At 29.5% G+C, this 20,593-nt stretch overlaps 2 protein-coding genes across 8 annotated transcripts; one reads left to right on the top strand and one right to left on the bottom strand.

Moving 5' to 3' along the window:
• Positions 1–4,880: 4,880 nt before the first annotated feature.
• Positions 4,881–12,205, top strand: LOC114189953 (uncharacterized). Its single transcript, XM_028078683.2, is given in 19 exon segments — positions 4,881–5,365; positions 6,176–6,412; positions 6,794–6,857; positions 6,954–7,083; positions 7,178–7,322; positions 7,657–7,905; positions 7,987–8,071; positions 8,612–8,714; positions 8,958–9,083; positions 9,164–9,277; positions 9,848–9,966; positions 10,080–10,164; positions 10,251–10,343; positions 10,481–10,570; positions 11,079–11,198; positions 11,280–11,371; positions 11,569–11,626; positions 11,904–11,924; positions 11,926–12,205. Coding segments are annotated over 19 exon segments (2,136 nt in total). The 5' UTR covers positions 4,881–5,199; the 3' UTR covers positions 11,965–12,205.
• Positions 12,206–14,196: 1,991 nt separating this feature from the next.
• LOC114189800 (pentatricopeptide repeat-containing protein At1g64100-like) lies at positions 14,197–18,678 on the bottom strand. Of its 7 annotated transcripts, none has more exons than XR_014996522.1 (5): positions 18,476–18,677; positions 15,997–18,084; positions 15,605–15,754; positions 14,726–15,005; positions 14,197–14,637 (listed from the first exon to the last, which is right to left on the bottom strand). XR_014996522.1 is itself a non-coding variant. In XM_028078498.2 (3 exons), exons 2-3 carry the CDS (start codon positions 17,909–17,911, stop codon positions 17,149–17,151), a joined length of 672 nt encoding a protein of 223 aa, XP_027934299.1. In that variant the 5' UTR covers positions 17,912–18,084; positions 18,476–18,678; the 3' UTR covers positions 16,918–17,148. The 7 variants fall into 7 exon arrangements, 1 of the variants encoding a protein (XP_027934299.1); XR_014996525.1 differs by having other exon boundaries at positions 15,605–15,672; XR_014996524.1 differs by having other exon boundaries at positions 16,059–18,084.
• Between the last annotated feature and the right edge of the window lie 1,915 nt (positions 18,679–20,593).

The following is a 20,593-nucleotide window of genomic DNA, read 5'->3' as shown; positions in this document are numbered from 1 at the left end:
CATGACATTCTGCTACTCTCACCACCTAATCATTCTCCTCTACATGAGTATAAATAGCAGTAGAGTTTAGGATAGCCTCAAAAAATGGAATAGTCTCAACCCCAAGACACACTTTAATGAACACACATCATCAATGGAATTTCCTCCTCGGGAAACCTTTCAACAATTCACCATATATCTTTGTTTTCATAATATACACCAATCATATACTTTACTTCACAATTACACAACAATAAAAGAAAGAAAAATAGTTAAACAAAAAACACAAACAAAACAGGTCATCTCACGCTTAATGCCATTTGCATGTAAAAATTGGCACTCAACGCTAAAGTTTAGCGCTCATCGCCCTAGATTCATATCTCCCAAACCTACAGTGGACACTGGCGCTCAACACCACCTAAATGCTGCTCAACGTTGATCAATTCGCAAAAAGTGGAGTTCAACAATGAAACCTATTGCCCAACAACATATCATATAACAACAAATACATTTTGGAGTTTTTAGGTGATCTGAACCTGTTTCATAGTTCAAATTGGTACTCCTCTTTTAAATATTGATCCTATATAATTTTTAAAATATAAAAACTAGCACCAATTTCAATAATGACTCAAATTCAATTTTCTCCCAAATACCACAAGATCAAACAACAACATACAACAAGAATTACAAATCTAATTAACCAAATTAACCAACCAAAATCATACAAGTTCAAAAACTTTATCATTCCAAGCAAAGGCACAAATCATAAACACTCATTTATACACAAGTTTAAGACTAGTTTCTCTTACTTGTTATCCAATTTAAATTGCTCTAAAAACACCAAAACTCTTCTAACTCCATAAGATTTTCTATCTACACATAAAAACATCACAAATCATAAGGACATATCGTTATGATCATTGATCAACAAATACTCATATAGAAGATTAAAACCTCACATGCAACCAAAAGAAGGGTCAAATGCAAGTCAGGACAGAAAGACCCACAAGAAAACAAACATAAAGCAACTTACACGGTTGAAAAAACTGGTCAGTCCAAATTGAAGACTTCACTGCCAGGATCACTTCTGCGGTATGAAATCTTTAATCAAGTGAACAAAGAACAAGAACTTTTGTAGAGAAGTTAGAAAACTCTAGAAAAATGATTTCCAGAGAGATGATATATTTTAAAATAATGAAACTCATTTATAACAAAACTAATTATATTAAAACATTTTAATATTAAATATAATCGAATCTTACTATTTTAAACTACTACGACTTCTAAAATGTCATTTTTCAAGATTTTACATAAACAACTCAAATGTAAGCCTGATAATTACTTGACATGTCAACAAAATTTAATGTATAATTGAGTTAAAAAAATTATATCTATTATTTTTTAAGTTTAAAAATTAAATTATATAAAAATTTAAGATAAAAATAAATTATAATTTTTCGTTAAAATTTAGGAACTGAAATTTATCTGTTGCGGATGTCAAACAAAATTATTGATTCTATTTTTGTTGGATGATGAAAGAATAAGTTTCTATATAACTAATAAATTCATAAATATTTTTATTCAATGTTTTCTTTATTTATTTTTTTACTTAATATTATCTTTATATATTTCTTTTAAAGGTGGTTTTTTTCTTAAATTGGGATTGATATCACTCCTTTCATTTTATCTCCTGAATAGTAAATGCGTAAGAAAAGTGAGTAATTATATTAATAGATGTCAATTTATCATTATCCAGATGAATTAATATTGATAATCATTTTACATAATATAAGGATCACATTAAATAAAAATAAATAAAAGAAAATATTGAATAATTAATATAAATATAGAAGAAAATACTATTAAGCTAAAAACATTATAGCATCCTTATTATTTTCATAGGGCAAAAAGTACACAAAAAGATAAACAAAAAAGTGAAAAAATTTAGCACCCGTTTTGAGGGACATCATCATACATTATTAACCATACTATGGACAGATGCATGCATGCATGCATGTGTAACAGAAGCTTTGATTGGTGTGTGTGTGTGACACAGGTACTGCTTCTGGATATAAAATAGAGAGGGAAAATAATTTTGCAGAATTTACCTTTACTGTTTTAAATTTTTTTAATAACATGAAAATGGCTTCATATTACTATCACGTAATTACATTTTTATTCTCCAGTCCATTTTAATATAGAGCACATATTATAAAATAGAAAATAAATGATATATTATATTCAAAAACTATATCAAAATTTTGATTAATGATGTTAGTCGAAAATCTTTAAAAAAGGTTTAGAGAGTTTAAAAAGCTTTTTGAAGTGATAATTATTATACTACCATAAGCATAATTATATTACAAATATCCGTGGTAGGGGAAAAAGTGTAATATTTTTAAGAAAAATATATTGATTTGAATAATATCATTCAATTAAATTATAATGGCATAACTATAAAAAATAATTGCATACTAGTGTTTTGATACATACAAATCCTACTTATAAAGAATTTGAATTTTTATTGTGATTTTATAATACATTAATTACCATTAATTTTGACGTTTTAAAATATATTAAAAAATATTTAAAATATTAATATAATATGTTTTTAATATTCAACAGAAAATAATACAAAAAAAATTAGCAGAAAATTTGAAAAAATGAGGTGGTTAATTCTTTGACCATGACTAATATCTATTGGGCTTCTACGCGTACTATTGGGCCTCAGGGCAAGCAGCTATTGGCCCACATCGCCCAGAGTGTCTTATTTCTGAACTTTTCAGTAATTTTATTAACAAAAGATTAGTTTAACTTTTGTAAGAATATTTTAAATGCATTTGTAGGTGGAGAATGAATTAGCGCACATTGGTTTCAGCCCAACCTTTTTTCCTCGGCTTTTAAAATAAAAAATAATAATAATCTAGGTGACATTTTTTATTTATATTATTGGGATTTAACAGTTCCTGTAGAATAAGATTATTATAAACAGTAATTTTGAAAAAAAATATGATTATAAATTTATAACTAAAATTCCAAGTAACTACTTAAAAATTAAAGTAAAATTATATTAAGTTCATGTTTGAATAAATATTTTGATAAACAATAAAAAATAGCCCCTTTAATAAGTTAAAATGAACTCCTTTTAATAAAATAAAATAAGAGAAATTTTTGGTTGGAATGATAAGAAAGGGAGGACCTACCTTACCTCATTTTCCAAACCTTATCCAAAGGGAAGACCATGTATCTGTCTGAGTCAAGCTATTAAATTTGGGAGTTTATTAGTAAAATAAATCGGTGGTTAAAGCTTCATTATTTTATTTAATCAGACTTAATCTAATATCAATTTAAGATCATAAATATCTTCTTGTATAACTTTGTAAGTTTCACAGTAACAAGAACAATTTTAAATATGAACTTTTGAGTATTTTTGAAATTTTGAGAGATCTTATAAAATAAATTATCTAATATGCTAATTGTTTTTATCTATTTCTTTGACTGAGGATTGTATAAATAATAAATTTTATATTTAAGATGTTGGTTGGGTATCTATCACTAAATTATCTTAAATTTATAAAATTTGGAGTGATAATTGATAAAATAAAGTAAAATAATAGGAAAAAAAAAGTTGGTAATTAATGGTGATGGAACATTGACTATGTTGTGTGGACTACGGAGTCAACGAGGAGAGTGTCTTGGTGTTGGTGGCACGTCTGCATCATCGCCTCCTGTTACAAAAAATTGCTGATGTATTCATAACAACAAAAAAATTATTTTATTACTCAATCGTTTTACATTTTATAAGGATATTATACATAATTTTTAAGATATATTAAAGTCTTTTAATCATAATATTATAAAACTTTTAAGAATATAATTTTTTCCAAAATTATATATTAATATCGTTTTTCTTTATAAATACTCGCATATGTGTTTATGATTTTTTAAATATGTATAATATTATATTAGTAGGTGATAATATTTTAATATTATTAAATTAATATATAAATTAAAATTATGTTTATTAAAAATAAAGTGAGAATATATATTAGAATAAATGAAAGAATAATCATTAATAAATAAAGAAAAAGAGAAGAAACAGCTGATTTTATAAAAAATTTGTAAAATTAATAATCAATTTTTAAAAATTTAATAAATTATTATATTTAAAGGATAAATTAGATATTTTGAAATTTGAAGATAAAAAAAAATCTCCTTTACAATACTATTTTATATAATATAATGCTATATTTATACTTATATTATTCATTTAAAACTATAGAATATACATATATTAATTTCAATTTTATGCTTGTTACTTCTTACAAGGTTCAGATTTAAGATTGATAAATATATTATTTAATAAATGAAGTTAATCTTATCTCATATATTGTAAAGTTTTGATCAATTTGAGTTTAAATTGATTAGGCTATCGTATCAAATTTTCGAGTACGACTTGTTTTAAACACATTCCTACTCTTTGACATAAAAGAAAACATGTTTGCTTAATATGCTTAACTTCTTTTAAAAAATTATATTTAATTTTGTGTATAATGTTTTAGCTTTTTATGAGAAATTAAAGTATACAATATTGCAATGTAAACATAAATATACTATTTATGAGAAATACTAAGAAGAATACAATATTCTTACCACCTTTTTTATTGTATTTTTTAACACCTTGAATTTACAGAAAATACCAAATTATGAATGACTCATTTAGTGAAAAGAAAAAGTAAAACCTGTGATTTTTTATTCTCAATATTTTTTAGCTAAAATTAAAATTACATTAAGAAAAAATGTGATGCTATTTTCTAAGAAAAACATTTTCTTACTCTGACTGAACAATGTAATTTCATATTTATCATTGAGTTGGATCTTAGTCCTTTTCCTTGAATTGTTTACTCTGATTTGTGAAGAAAATGTAACAATCTGTTGTCTTTTCTGAATGAAAGCTGACAATTCTCCATACCATAACAAATGCAAAAAAAATAGTTCTTGTGTTTGAAAACCTTGGTTTGGAAGCCATTGCTCCTTCTTCTTCTTCGCCTTGTTCTTGTCGTAGTGCACCAACTTCTCTTATTTTCAAAACCCACCTTCCTTTTCATCTTCTCATCAAACCCTTTTCATTTCTCACCGTGATTCATCTCAATGCTGTTTCCCTGAACCCGCCACAAAAAAAGAGTGAGAAAAACATAGTTTTTTATTAGAAACGAATCAATGGGGGCGGCACCGTCGACGCCGTACACGGTTGAGCATCTCGTCGGAACCTTCGTCGGTGATGAGTCCTTACCTCTCTCCTCTGACTTCTGGCAAAAGCTTATCGAGCTTCCGTTCGATGCCCAATTGCCCTCACAACGTGTTCATGAAGCTTGCCAGTTATTAGGTCTGTCATACACTCTTGCTTTCTCTCATCATTCTTTTTGTTTTTAGTTAAGTTATTCACTTGGTACTATATTTGACCCATTTTAACTTTCATGTTTTAGTCTCTTCATGGAAGAAACATAAAAGTTTTAGTCCCTGCACATTTTTTTAATCCACTCTCTCTCAGTTTTGTTGAAATTGATCAGAAATCACAAAATTTTGTGGCTCTCATGTTATAGTTAATGATTTTTTTATTCTGATTACATGGTTTCAATAAAATTTAACTAATAAAATTGAAAGAATGTGTTTAGAAGAGTGTATTCTTAACACTTTTCAAGTTAAGTTTTGGGTTATGTGGCTAACACCAGGGAATTTTTTTTTTTTTTTGTGTAGAAACATTGCTACAAAAACTTTATGAAAGTAATAAACTGCTACAAACACAAAAACAAAACTAAACAGGTACATAAACTTGCTGTTTTCTCAAATAGGGATTAAAAATTAAAATTTAAAATTTAAAATACGACCAAGTGAATAGTTTAAACCTTTGTTTTTGTTTTAAGAGAAAACTTCAATAAGGAACCATTTAATTGTTTATATGGAATTTTTTTCTCTATAAAATTGTGTTATTAATGAATTAGTGGTGATTTGAGTTCTTCGTCTGTTCCTCAGAAGCAATTGTTAATAATTACCTGTTCTTTTTAAAGGAATTGGTATGTGACTGCAGGAAAGCGTTGAATTCTAGTTTGCATGCTAGTTATGGTATTGAGGAGGCTAAAGTTTGTTATTGATTAGGTGTTGTTTTGCTTGCTAATGTTTGGTTTTCATTTTGCAGCAAAAAACAACTGTAAGACGAGGCATCTTGCGAAGATTTTGTTTCATTTAGCATGCTACTTGCAGGAATCCATGTCTACTTCTGGTGTGCCACCGTTGGATTATGAAAAGGCTGTTAATGCAGTTTGCTTCACTTCAGTGTTCCTAAAACACTTGATTGAAAGTGCCCAAGATGGTGTTGTTGAGTTGTACCTGTCTCTCCATGATAACGAGTCGATACCAAAAAGTATTTTGGGAGGTAAGTACTATGTACTATAAAGTTCATAGAACTTTAGAAATTCATCTTTGCTAAGTACCCTTATCTAGGAAGCTTTTTTATCTTTCTTTATTATTTATTTATTTATGAATTTAATTTCTATGCACTATTAGTATATTTTTTGTATTGTCAATCATTAAGAAAGCGTGACTTTCAAATTAGTTATTATAAAAGTCAACAAGCATATTATTCATGGCAACCTGTGATTGATGCTAGTGCAAAAGTATTTTACACTGTTAGTGCATTAAGTTAACTTTTTCATTTATTTGGTTTTGTGGCAAGGTAATAAATTTTCAGATATCCGGCCCTGAAATTTCCTCTTCTAGTTATTAAAATTCATCCAGATGCTCTATTCTAATGCAGATCAGACCATTGAAATTCTTGTTATGAGGAATGTGCTTAACTTTATTGGATCTGTAGACTTGAGGTATACCAGGGATAATAAATTGATAAACTTTTGTTGAGTTATTGTGTGAAACTGCAAACGTTTTTCACCCTGATTATATATATTGTTTTCTTATAGTCCCAATACATATTTCCTACATCTGGAGCTGCTTAATTTTACGATTATTGCAATGTCAACTCAGCTTCTATGTGGGCTATCTCCTAGATCGAATGATGTGAACCCATTTCTCGATGCAGCGATGGCTCAGGTAAGAAGCTGAAAATTAAATATCTAATTTGGCTATTTAGTTTCTCGCGATCTCCCGCTAGCAATTGAAGTTAGTGCACTCTTATCTTTTGCAGGATGGTCATCTGGTTAGTTCAGTTGTGTGCAAACTGGTTTTAAATTACATTAGCCGTCCTCGTATTCCTTTTAATAGAGCTTCTTATCCCATATTTGATGATGGACGTGAGAATAGCATGCTAAAGAGAGTTGGTTCTGCAGCTGGTATGGGGAATGAATATAATTTTTTATATACGGACTTTTGAGGTGGAACATACATTGTTATTTATGAAAAGAAAATGCTAACTAGTGTCCTAAAGACACTTATTAAGGAATTAAAAGTAGAAAGATTTTTATTGTGATGTGTAAAGTGTGCTTCCCTATGATTCTTAATGTGATCGACTATAATTTTTATTTTAATAAAAACTTTCTCTTTTTAATTTCTTAACCAGTGTCCGTCAGAAAGACCCTTTACAAATGTTGTGATAATTTTCTTTTTGTTCAAAGTTGGAGACTTACTGACTGTCACTTCTTTTGGCATTTCCTTTTCTCCATTCAGCAAATATTGTTTTATTGCCATTCAGTTATTTGATCAGTTCAAGCAGTGAAGGTTCAAGAGATCCAATAGCGGATAGCAGTCTTCATGTGCTTCTTGTTCTCATTCATTATCATAAATGTCTTGTGAGTGAGGGCTATTCTCTCATAGAGAATCAAGTATCTGCTTCTTCAGATTCTTTACCTAAAGAGGACACATATTTTTCTGACAACCCTTACTGCAAGGCCTTAGAGCATGCAACTGATTGTGAATGTAATATATCTTTTATATCTTTGTGTTCTTTTAGTTGACTGGAGAGATCAATAATTTTATTTTCCAATGCTTTAAATGCAGTGGATCGTGTAGAATTTGAGGATAATGCACACAGTGATCAGCATGTAAAGTTGCCTTTTTCACCATTGTTTGATACCCTTGGCATGTGAGTATCAGGCTGCCTGAGTGTGCTGTTGATAACTGACATACTAGATCTGTAGCAAACTTATATTTGTTTATAGTTGAGTTATGCTATTCAAAATAGAATATACATGTCCAGCATACTATCATGAAAAGATGGTAACTTCCGTTTCTCAAAAAATGAGATTATCAGAAAAATGTATCAATAATCAGTTGTAAGTGAATCTTATGATGATAGAGTACTTGTTTCTTATGTTTTTCTGTTCACCACTGGATGAATGTCCTTCCTCTTTCTCTCTGTTCCCACCACATGTAGATCAAGCGAGAATTCTTGGACTTCTTTCCTTGTTGGACTTATATATATATATATATATATATACACACACACACACTCACACACACATATAGAGTTATGGGTATGCATGTGGTATCTTAATATTTTGTTTTACTTTTTTAATAGCAAGCGTGTCTGTAATATATACATAACGTACTTTTAGTGTATTCTTCATTATATTGAATTTTAAATGACAGTATTATAAACATTTCAACATTTTTCCCTCTCTAGGTGCTTAGCTGATGAAACAGCTGTCTTACTTCTGTACTCTTTGTTGCAAGGGAATTCCACCTTTCTGGAGTATGTCTTGGTCCGGACTGATTTGGATACATTGGTACGAAGAAATAAACTTAAATCCTCTTGAGAAAAGGTGGAATGAATTGATTATTATATTGTATGGATAAATATTAGTGGAATTCCTTGACTATGATTTGATATATGTAACTGGTTGATTTGAAAATCTGACAAATCATTCTTATATCTTAATCATACCAGTCTTACCAGTGCTTCTAAATGAATGAGGACTGAGTCACAGTCTGATAATCTGATCTTTGTGTTTATCTAATGAAATTAACAGTTAATGCCCATTCTAGAAGCATTATATGATGCTCGAAGGAGAACAGCCAATCAAATTTACATGTTGTTGATTATACTTCTCATACTTAGTCAAGATTCTTCTTTCAATGCGGGAGTCCATAAGCTGGTAAGACTTGTTTTTTGGCATTAGACAAAGTCTATTCTGTAATGATTGTGCCAATAGTAATCTAGTATGTTTATGGACAGATACTACCAACCGTTCCATGGTACAAAGAACGACTCCTCCTCCAGACTTCTCTTGGTTCTCTCATGGTCATCATTCTTATCAGAACTGTACAGTTTAATTTGTCTAAACTCCGGGTACGAGTCTTAATGCAAGTGGAACTATTAATTTAATTACCCCATGTATTTAAGCTTCCATTTTCTTCTGACTGATTAGTTAAGTTTCATATTATTAGTACACTGGCTAATTGAGATGGCTATTATGAGAGACTTGTTGACTGTTCTTATGAGTGTATTAATGGAATATATAAATTGATTGATGCTGTGGGTTGAATTGTCTTGCTTAAATATTGTCTCATTTTTCAATTTCAAGATACTTCAACTCAAGAAGATCAAAAACATTGGGCTGGCTTCTGATCCTAAACTTCACAGTTTAATTTTTTTCTCCTTACTCCAATCCTCAGCAGAAAAAGAAAAAAAATGCTTGTCTTAATTTTTTTCATATTTCAGAATGTTATGGATTGATGTGTTCCTGAGGAACACATGCATATGCTTTTATTCCAGTAAATTATAAGTTTTGATTGTTGACCTTGATAGCACAATTTAGACTATTGTGTGTGTAAGCCTTTAAGTTTACATGATGTACTTAATTATTTCTTCGATATGTTTAGATGTTGGGCTAAAAGGATATTGTTTGAATTGTGATAGGATGTATATCTTCATACAACGTGTCTGGCAACATTGGCAAACATGGCACCTCATGTCCACCATTTGAGTCCGTATGCATCTCAGAGGCTAGTCAGCCTCTTTCACATGCTATCAAGGAAGTATGTTGCCACTCTTTCTGGGATTTCATAATAAACTATATCCATTTCATATTTATATCTTGAATGACTGATTTATTGTATTAAGGTTTGATTCTAATGTTGATTATCGTTAGGTATAACAAATTATCTGATCCCAGAGATAAGAAGCTCAACGATGCAGAAAACAACTCAATTGAAATAAGTAGCCTTGTAGATATGGTATGTGATAAAAGCTTTTCACTTTTATCATTCATTGACTACAAACTTTTGACTGTTCCTTTTTCTAAATGTGTCTTTTGATACAGTCAGCGGAGTTGCACATATATACTGATTTCTTGAGGCTTATACTAGAAATTATAAATGCAATTCTGACTTATGCATTGCCTCGGAATCCTGAGGTACAATGTAATGTTGCACTTGATTAATTTCAGAGTTGACATATGCAAAACAAATTCTACATGTTTCCCAATAATAAGAAATTATATTTGCATTATGACCTTTAACATCAAATGTTTTGCTTTTGTGACGGGGACAGGTGGTGTATGCAATAATGCACAAGCAGGATGTCTTTCAGCCGTTCAAGAACCATCCCCGCTTCAATGAGCTCATTGAAAACATCTATACTGTACGTTTCATGTATTTCCTTCTAAGTCTCTAACATCATACATTTTTTTTCCCTTTAAAATCTTGCAACTTTAAAGGAGCACATTTCATAGTCTTTCTTTAGTTACATTACATTTGTGAATATTGTGTTTGTATAATACATCATGTCTCAAGAGTGTTCAAGTAATGTATTGTATTTTATATTTTGATACAATTAGTAATACAGAACAATCAAGATTAATTCTTGATTACTTTTATTGAACAACACTGCATGTGCCAAAAGAGAAGAAGCGAGAACTCAAGATTACAACTGAGGAAGCTTTGAGAGATCCTCACTCTCCTACCAGATCCTTTCAGGAAAAACCAAAAAACTCCTTTTTCCTATAATCTCTGATTATTTATAATAATCAGTTACATGACAGTTTTAAAAAACTAAAACAGAATTACTCTACAGAGGTTATAACTGTCATAGTCAGTTATTCCTCTTTTCCCTCCTTTTATAAACTATTCCAAACCTATCATATTTGCAGGTGTTAGAATTTTTTAACAGTCGCATGGATGCCCAAAGAATGGATGGTGGATGGTCAGTCAATGAAGTACTCCAAGTGGTAATTGATAACTGTCGATCTTGGCGCGTTGATGGGATGAAGGTAAAACGAAAATATTTTATGGTTTGTGGTTTAGTGATGATCACTTTCTTTTCTTTTGTAAGACTGTATCTTGTTTGGCAGATGTTTACTCAACTGCACTTCACGTATGAACAAGAGAGTCACCCAGAGGAGTTCTTCATCCCATATGTCTGGAAGCTAGTACTTTCCAAATGGTATGGAGATTCTTATCCACATACCTCATGATGACTATTTGCAACTTTTTTTCTCATTTATTGTTCGAACTTTGTTGATTATGGGGGTATATTAAATTCATCATCTTGTTTTTCACTGTAACTTTTGTTGATTACCTTTTAAATATGGTTTTCTTGGTCTGTGCATGTTTCTGATTTGAAAATTCTGTCATCTGCAGTGAATTTGAATTCAATGCAACAGCTATAAATTTGTTTCCAGCTGATATACCTACCAATGTACGTATCTGAATCTCCAGTGTATATTTATATGTATTTTTTGGATAAGCTCCATTATATATCTGTATAGCACTTCTAAGCAACTTAACTGTTACTTGTCAGAAAAGCTAAATTGCACCAGCCATTCTCTTTGACATGAAAAAAATAATGGAGTAAAGAATGGAAGAATTGGTTGTTTATGATGATTTGCTGCTTTAGTTTTCTTTTGTATAGGTGTGACATACTAATACATGAACTTGGAATAATGTCTTCAATGAAAAAATTGACTGTGTTGCAGAAACTTGACAATGCGGTGGAGGGGAAATACATTCCAAAACAGTGACTTTGACCATGTCTGAGTATCAGCTTGATCCGTTGCCAAGTACTCCAATTCTGTTTGTGAATATTTGTATAGATAAATTAGTTACAAAAAAAAAAGGTAATGTTCTCATTCTTTTCTGTTCATAAATTTTGAGTGTAATTGTTCACTCCTGAAGATGAAAATGGCTTGAGATATCCATGTAATGAATAAATGATGATGCTAACATGTCATCCATGTTATGTCATAGTTTATACAAGTTTGCAATCACTTGCACCTCATTTTATGGTTTGTGGTAGCTTTATGATAAGGCAGGTCTTCTTGGTATATCAAGATTCATTTTTATAGAAAACAATGCATATATGTTGATGATAATGGTTAGTTATATTCCAGATAGTTGATATGTATAATATTTAAATACTATCCTTCAAAAGTATAATATTTAAATTTTGAAACTCCAGTAATATATGGTATGATTTAGAACAACATGCTACAGAAACAATAGAAGTAGTTACTCCTTGATTTAAAAACCTGCACACTGTCTTGATTGTGTCAGCATTAGCCTCTCATGTAACATGAAAATATACAAATATTTATAGAACAAAAGATTGTAACCTGTTACAATGTTATGTATATTTTAAAACAATTATATGACTATTTTAAATACCTATATTTTAAATCAAAGATTTTCTAAAATAGTTTTTAATTAGGTACTCATTAACCAATCCTGTTTATTATTATGTGTCCTTGGACAAACATGTCTGGAAGAAATTTTAGTAGTGGAAAATAAGAAATAACAATTGAAATAAGTTTCTTTCCAAAAATTAAAATTAACTTACCCAAGTTAAAATTAAAAATTAAAAAAAAATTGTATAAATGAACTTTGTTTGAATTAGCTTCTTTATAAAGAATTTTAGGGAAAAAAATACAACGAGTTTCTCTATAAACTAAAATTAATTAAATAAATTTAAAGAATTTATGAGCTAGTGCATAAACTAATTCTAATAGTTTTATTTTTTTGAAGTTTTTTATCAAGAATTTTACTAAAATTAAAATTTATTACTAAACTAATTTTAGTTTTCTAAGAGATATATTAAAAGAAAGCTTTTCAAAATACCCTAATGTAAAAAATAAGAAGGCATTGAAAGCTTATAGTGTTGATGTTAACAAGAAAAAGTAAAAATGTATATAATAGACATGAAGTCGTTAAATCTTTGAGCAGGTTTCATATAAAATTTTCAGAATACATACCACTTTGAATGAGTTAATTTAGTCCTTAAAAATGTGAAAAATATGATTTAATTACTCAATATGTAAAAAACATAATAATTATGTTGTAATGTCAAAGAGGATCAATTTGTCTTTAAATTATACAAGAAAATATTATTGATATATTTTTTTACATATCTAACAACTAAATTATAATTTTTACTTTTAGTAAGACTTTTTAAACACTATATTATCACCATTCATATATTAAGAGGTCAAATTTGTCATTCACCTAAAATTTTCAGTATCTTCTCTCCCCCTAATTAACTTTTCCTAAGAAGAAATTATATTTAAGCAAATGTAAGTATGAAATCTTTGGAATACATGCCAAGAGTTCGGAGTTTTTGTAGAAATTACCTTGTGAAAAGGCTGATTTAAATTTTCTTTTTCTTTTCTAGAAATATTTATAGAAAAAATGTTCCATTGATACTCATTATGTGAAATAAATGAGTGCTACATTCTTACATGAATTTTTATGAAGATGGTTCACTCTTAAGAACTATTGATCTTACCATCTATCTTTACATAAGAATTTCATAAGAACTAATTTTTACTTTTATATGGTAACTTGTTGATGTTGGTACAAAAGCTTCAAATTTAAAGATTTAATAATAATAATAATATTACATGAATTAAAAATCTTGTACTAGAATATGGGTTTATGTTATAATTTGTGGTTTAAATTTATTCTAAGTGATTTCTTTATTTTCTTTTATGTTGTTTTGTTTAAGTGAATACTTCATGGGAAACTATTTTAATTTGTTTAAAATGTTGACTTTTATTTTAACATATTAAACGCTTTTAACCTATTAAAATGTTCTTGTTTAATTTGTAAGAAAAATATAATTTAATTAATTTAAATTTTTATTTTAATATGTTAATTTTGCTTAAGCACTTCAAAGTCTAAAAATCGAATAAAACGGTTTAAAATTTATAGTTTAGTGATTTCAGTCCTTTAAAAACATGTTTTAACGTATTAAAATTCTGCAACAAGAGACATTAGTTTCATATATAAATGCAATAACATTAATCTATTAAAACTTGACAATTCTATATAAAAGATATCTCAATCTATTTGTGTTATCCATTTGGAATAGGTTATAAATAATTTCTGAACAATGAAATTAGCTTTACAAACTAAAAACACACTTCTTAGATCATCTATTTTTTCTTCTCATCTTGTGCTACACTTTATCCATGCGATCATTTTCCTCTTTCTAATTTCCTTGGTGTATGGGCTATAAATGCAAAATCCTTTCTTTTTCAAAGCCTTCAAGTCAATGAAAACCAGATATATCTCCCTTTCTTCACTCCATTCCTTTTTTTTTTTTCTTTTTATTAGAATTCTCTTCAATGAAGACCCTGAACAAGGAGGAAAGAGGAATAGAAGAGATTTGGGTGGAAGCTATAATCAAGATGCTATAACTGCCCAAGAATTCTCCATCTGCAAAATAGATGCATAAATATCAAATTTGATCGAATAAATGACTTCAAACAATGTATCATATAACCGTTTAGCAGGAATTGCTCACCATGCATAACAACAATGGCCCCATACCATTACATAGAGTAGATTATGCCACCAGAATCGGGAAAAAACCAAATTCATAAGAATATTATTTGCAGATCCCTTTTAATAATTTTCTCTCGTGTCTGTTATGTTCCTTTTTCGCAGGGTTAAAAACCACGATTCAACATGCACATAAAAAAAATTCTTCATGTTTTTCTTCGATAGCACCTTGAAAAGCTTGCAGGAGCAGTGAATATAAAGCAGCCGAAGCAACTTCTCTAGCTGTTTGCCCCTAGTATTGCCTGCAATGAAATATCACATTTGAAATATACATATACACGAGGTTCGAACGTAAAACATGTACAACAAACAGATTCTTAAAACTATTATAATATAGGTCTATTTGAAACAAACTTCTTTCTATATTTTTTTCAGAATAAAAACAATGCATAAAGTAAAATTAGTGATGTATAAACTAATTTTTAGAAACTATATCTTATTAAGTTCTCTAAAATTTAATGTTTACCACATCTATAAACTAATTTTAACTTAAATAGAGATCTTAGTTTCATTTTTTCCTTCTTATTTTTCTCTTCTAAAATTATTTATGCAGAAATTTCTTCAAACATATACTACGTAACAAACAAAGGACTTTTCCTTCCAATTCTGAAAGGGTCAATGAAGAATTTAATCTTCAAGCCTTAACGAAACAATCTTCTGTCAAGAAAAATCTGTACACCTAAGCACAACATCCAGGCCTCACCCATAACTAAAGCCAATTAATTCATAATAATAAAGGCAAAATATGATGCCAGTCACTTCAGACTTGCCTTAGAAACCATGTGAAATTTAAAAATAACATTCAAATACACTTAAGCTCCAAATCAATAATAAATATTACCTGGAGTTGAAATTGAAGGCAGTAGGAAAAAAGGGGGAGCAGTTCCCTGGAACAGGGTGCCCTAGTGACTGCAAGCAGCATTTCCACTCAGTAAACTTTCATAAATCACAATCAGTGAACGCATCGATGCATATTGCAATCAGGGAAGGCCTAGCAATTGTCAAAGAAATATACATAAAACAACCTTTTTCCTTTGCCATGTTTCCCAAAAGAAGTTCTGTTAACGAATTTAAGAAAAATGCACAGATATTTATAGACTTGAAAAGGATAAAAACAATTGGGATTTGAGATTAATGGAATACCGCATTTATCTGGTCCAACATATGAAACCCAAAAGTAACGAGCATTTGATGACCATAAAAGTTAATTAAATTGAAACTAAAACTTCTAACCTTGGTTTCCACACATGTAGTGATCATTTGTCAAAAAAGCTTCTCAGCTTCATCATTCCTACCTTTTTCTCCAAAGCAGATGAATAACTGACTCCGATATCATGGAAGGGAGCCGATTGCATTCCATTTAATGTAAAAGTGAGGCCTGTCTTTATTCTAACAATCTGGATGATAGCCTCTAATGATAGCCTTTACAAAGCTCATTGATTAGATAGGTTTGGACATCTGGATGATAGCCTCTAATGAAAAGATACTGGGAAATCTTCCGTGCAGTCTTTGGCCTCCCACTTTTGTGCAACCCATTTATAAGTATATTGTATGTGCGCAAATTTGGACTAATACCTTGATCAACAATTTGATATTTTAATAATGCAATTGCCTTGTCAAGTTGCTGCCCGTTGCATAAAGCATCTAACAAGATATTGTAGGTTACAATATCTGGAACCAAATTCTTGAAACACATTTGATTAAAAAGATTCATGGCTTCATCCAATCTTCTATTCTTGCAACAGCCACTAATCAATATGTTGTAACTCCAAACATTAGGGGCAAAACTTCTTTCGAAGATGAGATGTTTAAAAAATGCTATTGCCTTGTCAACATGCTCAATTCTACATAAAGATTCTAACAAGATATTGTAAGTGGTTACATCTGGAGGTGGTTGACCACAATAATGCATTTCATCAACAAGCTTACATGCATCAGAGATTCCCCCAGATTTGCATAAACCATCAACCAGAGAATTGTAAGTTATAATATTTGGAACTAAATTCGTAAGAAACATATGTTCAAGTACATTCATAGCTTCATCCACTCTTTCAATCTTGCAATAACCTTTAATCAAGATGTTATAGCTCCAAACATCAGGCACCAAACCCGTTTCAATCATCCCATGAAATAATTTTCTAGCCTCATCCACTCTATCAATCAAACAATATCCATGCATCAAAATAGTATAAGTAATAATGTCAGGTTGTTCACCTCTTTCAATCATCCTATGAAATAACTTTTTTGCCTCACCGACTTTATTGTTTAAACAATATCCATTCATCAAAATATTGTAAATAATAATGTCATGTTGTTCACCTCTTTCAATCATCAAATTAAATAACTCTCTTGCCTCATCCACTCTATTGTTTAAACAATACCCATTCAGCAAAGATCTAACTTCTTTCCGTTGGCCTGCACGACACAAACCATAAATTAATGAACTAAAAGTGAAAATATCTGGGAAAATTCCCTGAACAATCATTTTGGAACACAAAACACGTGCCTCATTTATATGTCCATCTTTGCACAAACAATGGACAATTGTATTGTACATTACAAGATTGGGCTTAACCAACTGTCCCTCCATCTTCTGAAGCAGTTGAATGGCAGCTCTTGTGTTTCCCATCTTACTCTTACACAGCCCATTGATTAAGGTTCCATAGAGAACATCATCGAACAAAATCCTTCGTGCAACCATTTCATTGTAAATGTGTAGTGCATCCAGCATCTTATCATTAACACACAATCCCTTCATCAGCGTAGTAAAAGTCACCACATTTGGTTGACAACCCCACTTAATAATCTTACCCATTACAGAGAATGCAAAATCCATCCGACCCATGTGGCAGAAACAGTTGATCAAAATGTTAAAAGTGACTGTAAACGGCACAACACCCTTATATTCCATTAGGGTATATAGATTAATAGCTGTCGCATAGTATTTCATCTTCACAATCATTCCTAAGATTTTGGTGAATTCCACAATCGATGGCAGGGGATGCATATCAACCATGCGATGAATCAAAGCCACAGCATCATCAATACCACCAATTCTGTAAGTGCTTTCCGATGGCAATGGCTGCGAATGTAGATGTATCCTCCTCATATGTGGCATAAGAAGGCGAGGAAGTTTCAGGAATTGCATACCTCGCCGTATACCACATGTGCTCTACTCCAAACACACAACACAATATGCTCACTCTAAATTTCTCAGTCCTTCCCCATGACCTTCCACTAGGTTTAACAACAAAACAGTAGAACTACATGGAAGAATGAAAACAGCTCCCTTATCCATAAACTCTTTATTTTCTGCACTAACTAAAACATGGAAAATATGAATTAACATACAATGAATATTTTTAAACAGAATAACCAAAAACAAAATAAAAAATATAAGTTAACAAACCAAATGGGTATGTGCCAACCTTTTATTTTTTTTTCTCAAAAAAAGTAATCCTATAAGAAAAGGAACTAACAAACGGGTATCATAGGGAGACATTTTGACAAACGGAAAGAGTGCATACAGACACATACATATTGGAAAACCATTCTTTTTTTAATAAAGAGAGATTGATTTTCAGTGTATAGATGTAATGTAAAATGACTGAGTCATAGCTACAAACTGAACAAAGTTGGGGGAACATAATATAACATGATGGAAGTGCAGGGAGTGAAAAGGGAGATGGTGAAATATGGTTTAAAGGGTTACCGGAGAGGCAAAGACGTGAACTTGTGTATGCTAGAATGAGCGGCAAGAGTTGTCTGTGTTTCTTCCGTTTGCTGAGGCAGTGTGGTGGCGGTGGTGGTGGTGCCGTCAACGTGAAAGAACACAGCATGACTTCACCTTAGGTATTCTTCTGTTTAAACTTTCTTCGCACCATGTTTTCCAAACGAAAAATGAATAAAAAAAAAATAAGGTGGAAATGGAATGTTATAAATATAATAAACACAATTAAAAAATGACACTAACAAAGTTATTATTAAACATATTGTATGATAACAATTTTTTTTTTACAACAAATTTATTTAAAAACATATATTTGTTTGACAAGTTATAACATTTTTTTAAGGCTAATTAAGCTTTTTATACTTTCAAAAAACTTCATTATTTTTTATTAGTAATTTTCAATAAATACGAAATATTGATTGATATTTTCATGTGTGGTACCATATAACACCTTCAGAAATCAACAAATTAATACATTACTTATTAAATATTAAGTATCGAAAGTACCTAAAACTTATTTTGTTTTCTTTCTTCTTGAAAGTCTATAATTTTTCTAAAGAATTGATGAACAATTATCTATAATTTCTTCTCAAATAATATTTTATGTTTTCCTCTTATATGTTATTTAATTTGTCTATTTTTTACGATATGAGACTTTAATTCATAATTAAATTTCAAAAATTAAGACAACAAAATATCCTATGAAAAACGTATTTCATTCTATCTCTCCCACTTCAAAAAAAAAAACAAAAAAAAATTATTGTAAGAAATCATATTCAATAAAATAAGAAAAATGTATATAAATATCTATTTTTAAAAATGTAACTCCTCATTTTTTTTCTTCAAGTCTATAGTTAACACAAATTGCATAATAAAACTTTATTCTCAACTTATTAAAAATATCAATAAAAAATAAAAAAATATTATTGTTTTACAATCATAAATTTTATTGAAAAGAAAAAACCATAAACTTTATTGAAAAGGAAAAAAATACAAATTGTTCCCAAACATTGTTAATAATGACCATTTTTCTTAATATTGTGCATTTTTCTCAACCTATACGATCATATGCTCGCATAATAAATTACAATGTGGAAACCACAATCACAAACAGGTGGCTGAGCTAAAATGAAAAATATCAATTTTGAAAATAAACTCGTTTAATGTTTAAAACTTATGATATTAAAAAAATATATTTTTTTATAACAGAACACAAAAACGTCATGACCCGTAAAGTTCTTAATCCAAAGACATTCGTTTTCTGACTTTAACACTAAAGAGGCAAGTATTAAACATTGATCAATAGAACCCTCTATTCAAATACATCCTTCGAATTCAATCCTCTAAAATCCTCATAAGCAAACCTTGATTCATAGAGTTGAGTTTAGATATATTCATCCTCTAACATCAACATTCAAAAACAATGGATTTTAAAACCATTAATGATTTGGATTGAGAACATCTCTAGATAAACATTTTTAAAATAACTTTCAAATAAAAAATTAAATGATATTCATAAATAGAAATGAACTCATATATAAACTAATTTATAAAAAGTTATTTCATATCAATTTTTTAATGTTTTGTATTTTTAATTTATATAATTTTTTTTCTTATTTATTTCTCTGTCAAAGAAATTTGTCAAATGCTGCTCAAATGCTTAAGTTAAGAAATAACAAGTCGTCTAGACTTTAACAGAAGAAAAGACAATCATTCAAATGCATATCCATGTTATACCAAATTTTAATCAAGGGAAAATAAATGAATAACTACTTAAACTTAGATTCAAAGAAAACAAGAAGACGATAATTACTCATTAATTAGCTTAACAATTAAACATATGATCATCCTAAATATAAGAATTAAAATTTGGTTCTTCATCTTTATTTTTAATGTTTTTAATTTAATAAGAGTTAAAGTTGATTTATTTGGTAAACCCATTAAATTGAAAGAAAAAAAAAAGATTAAGACGGGGAGTAATATTAATTAGAAAAGTTTGATCTCTCCTTTTATACAAGTAGATAGATCAAGCTATTCCAAAATAATTTCAAAGAGAGTTTAATACTTATTATAACTACTCACTTTTATTAAATCTAATAA

The sequence above is a fragment of the Vigna unguiculata genome, chromosome 7 (assembly GCF_037176805.1).
Source record: "Vigna unguiculata cultivar grain cowpea cultivar isolate G323 ecotype 2 chromosome 7, ASM3717680v1, whole genome shotgun sequence".
In the NCBI taxonomy this organism is placed as follows: Eukaryota; Viridiplantae; Streptophyta; class Magnoliopsida; order Fabales; family Fabaceae; genus Vigna; species Vigna unguiculata.
The sequence above is the reverse complement of the archived record's forward strand: the minus strand, read 5'-3'. Positions and strand labels throughout refer to the sequence as shown.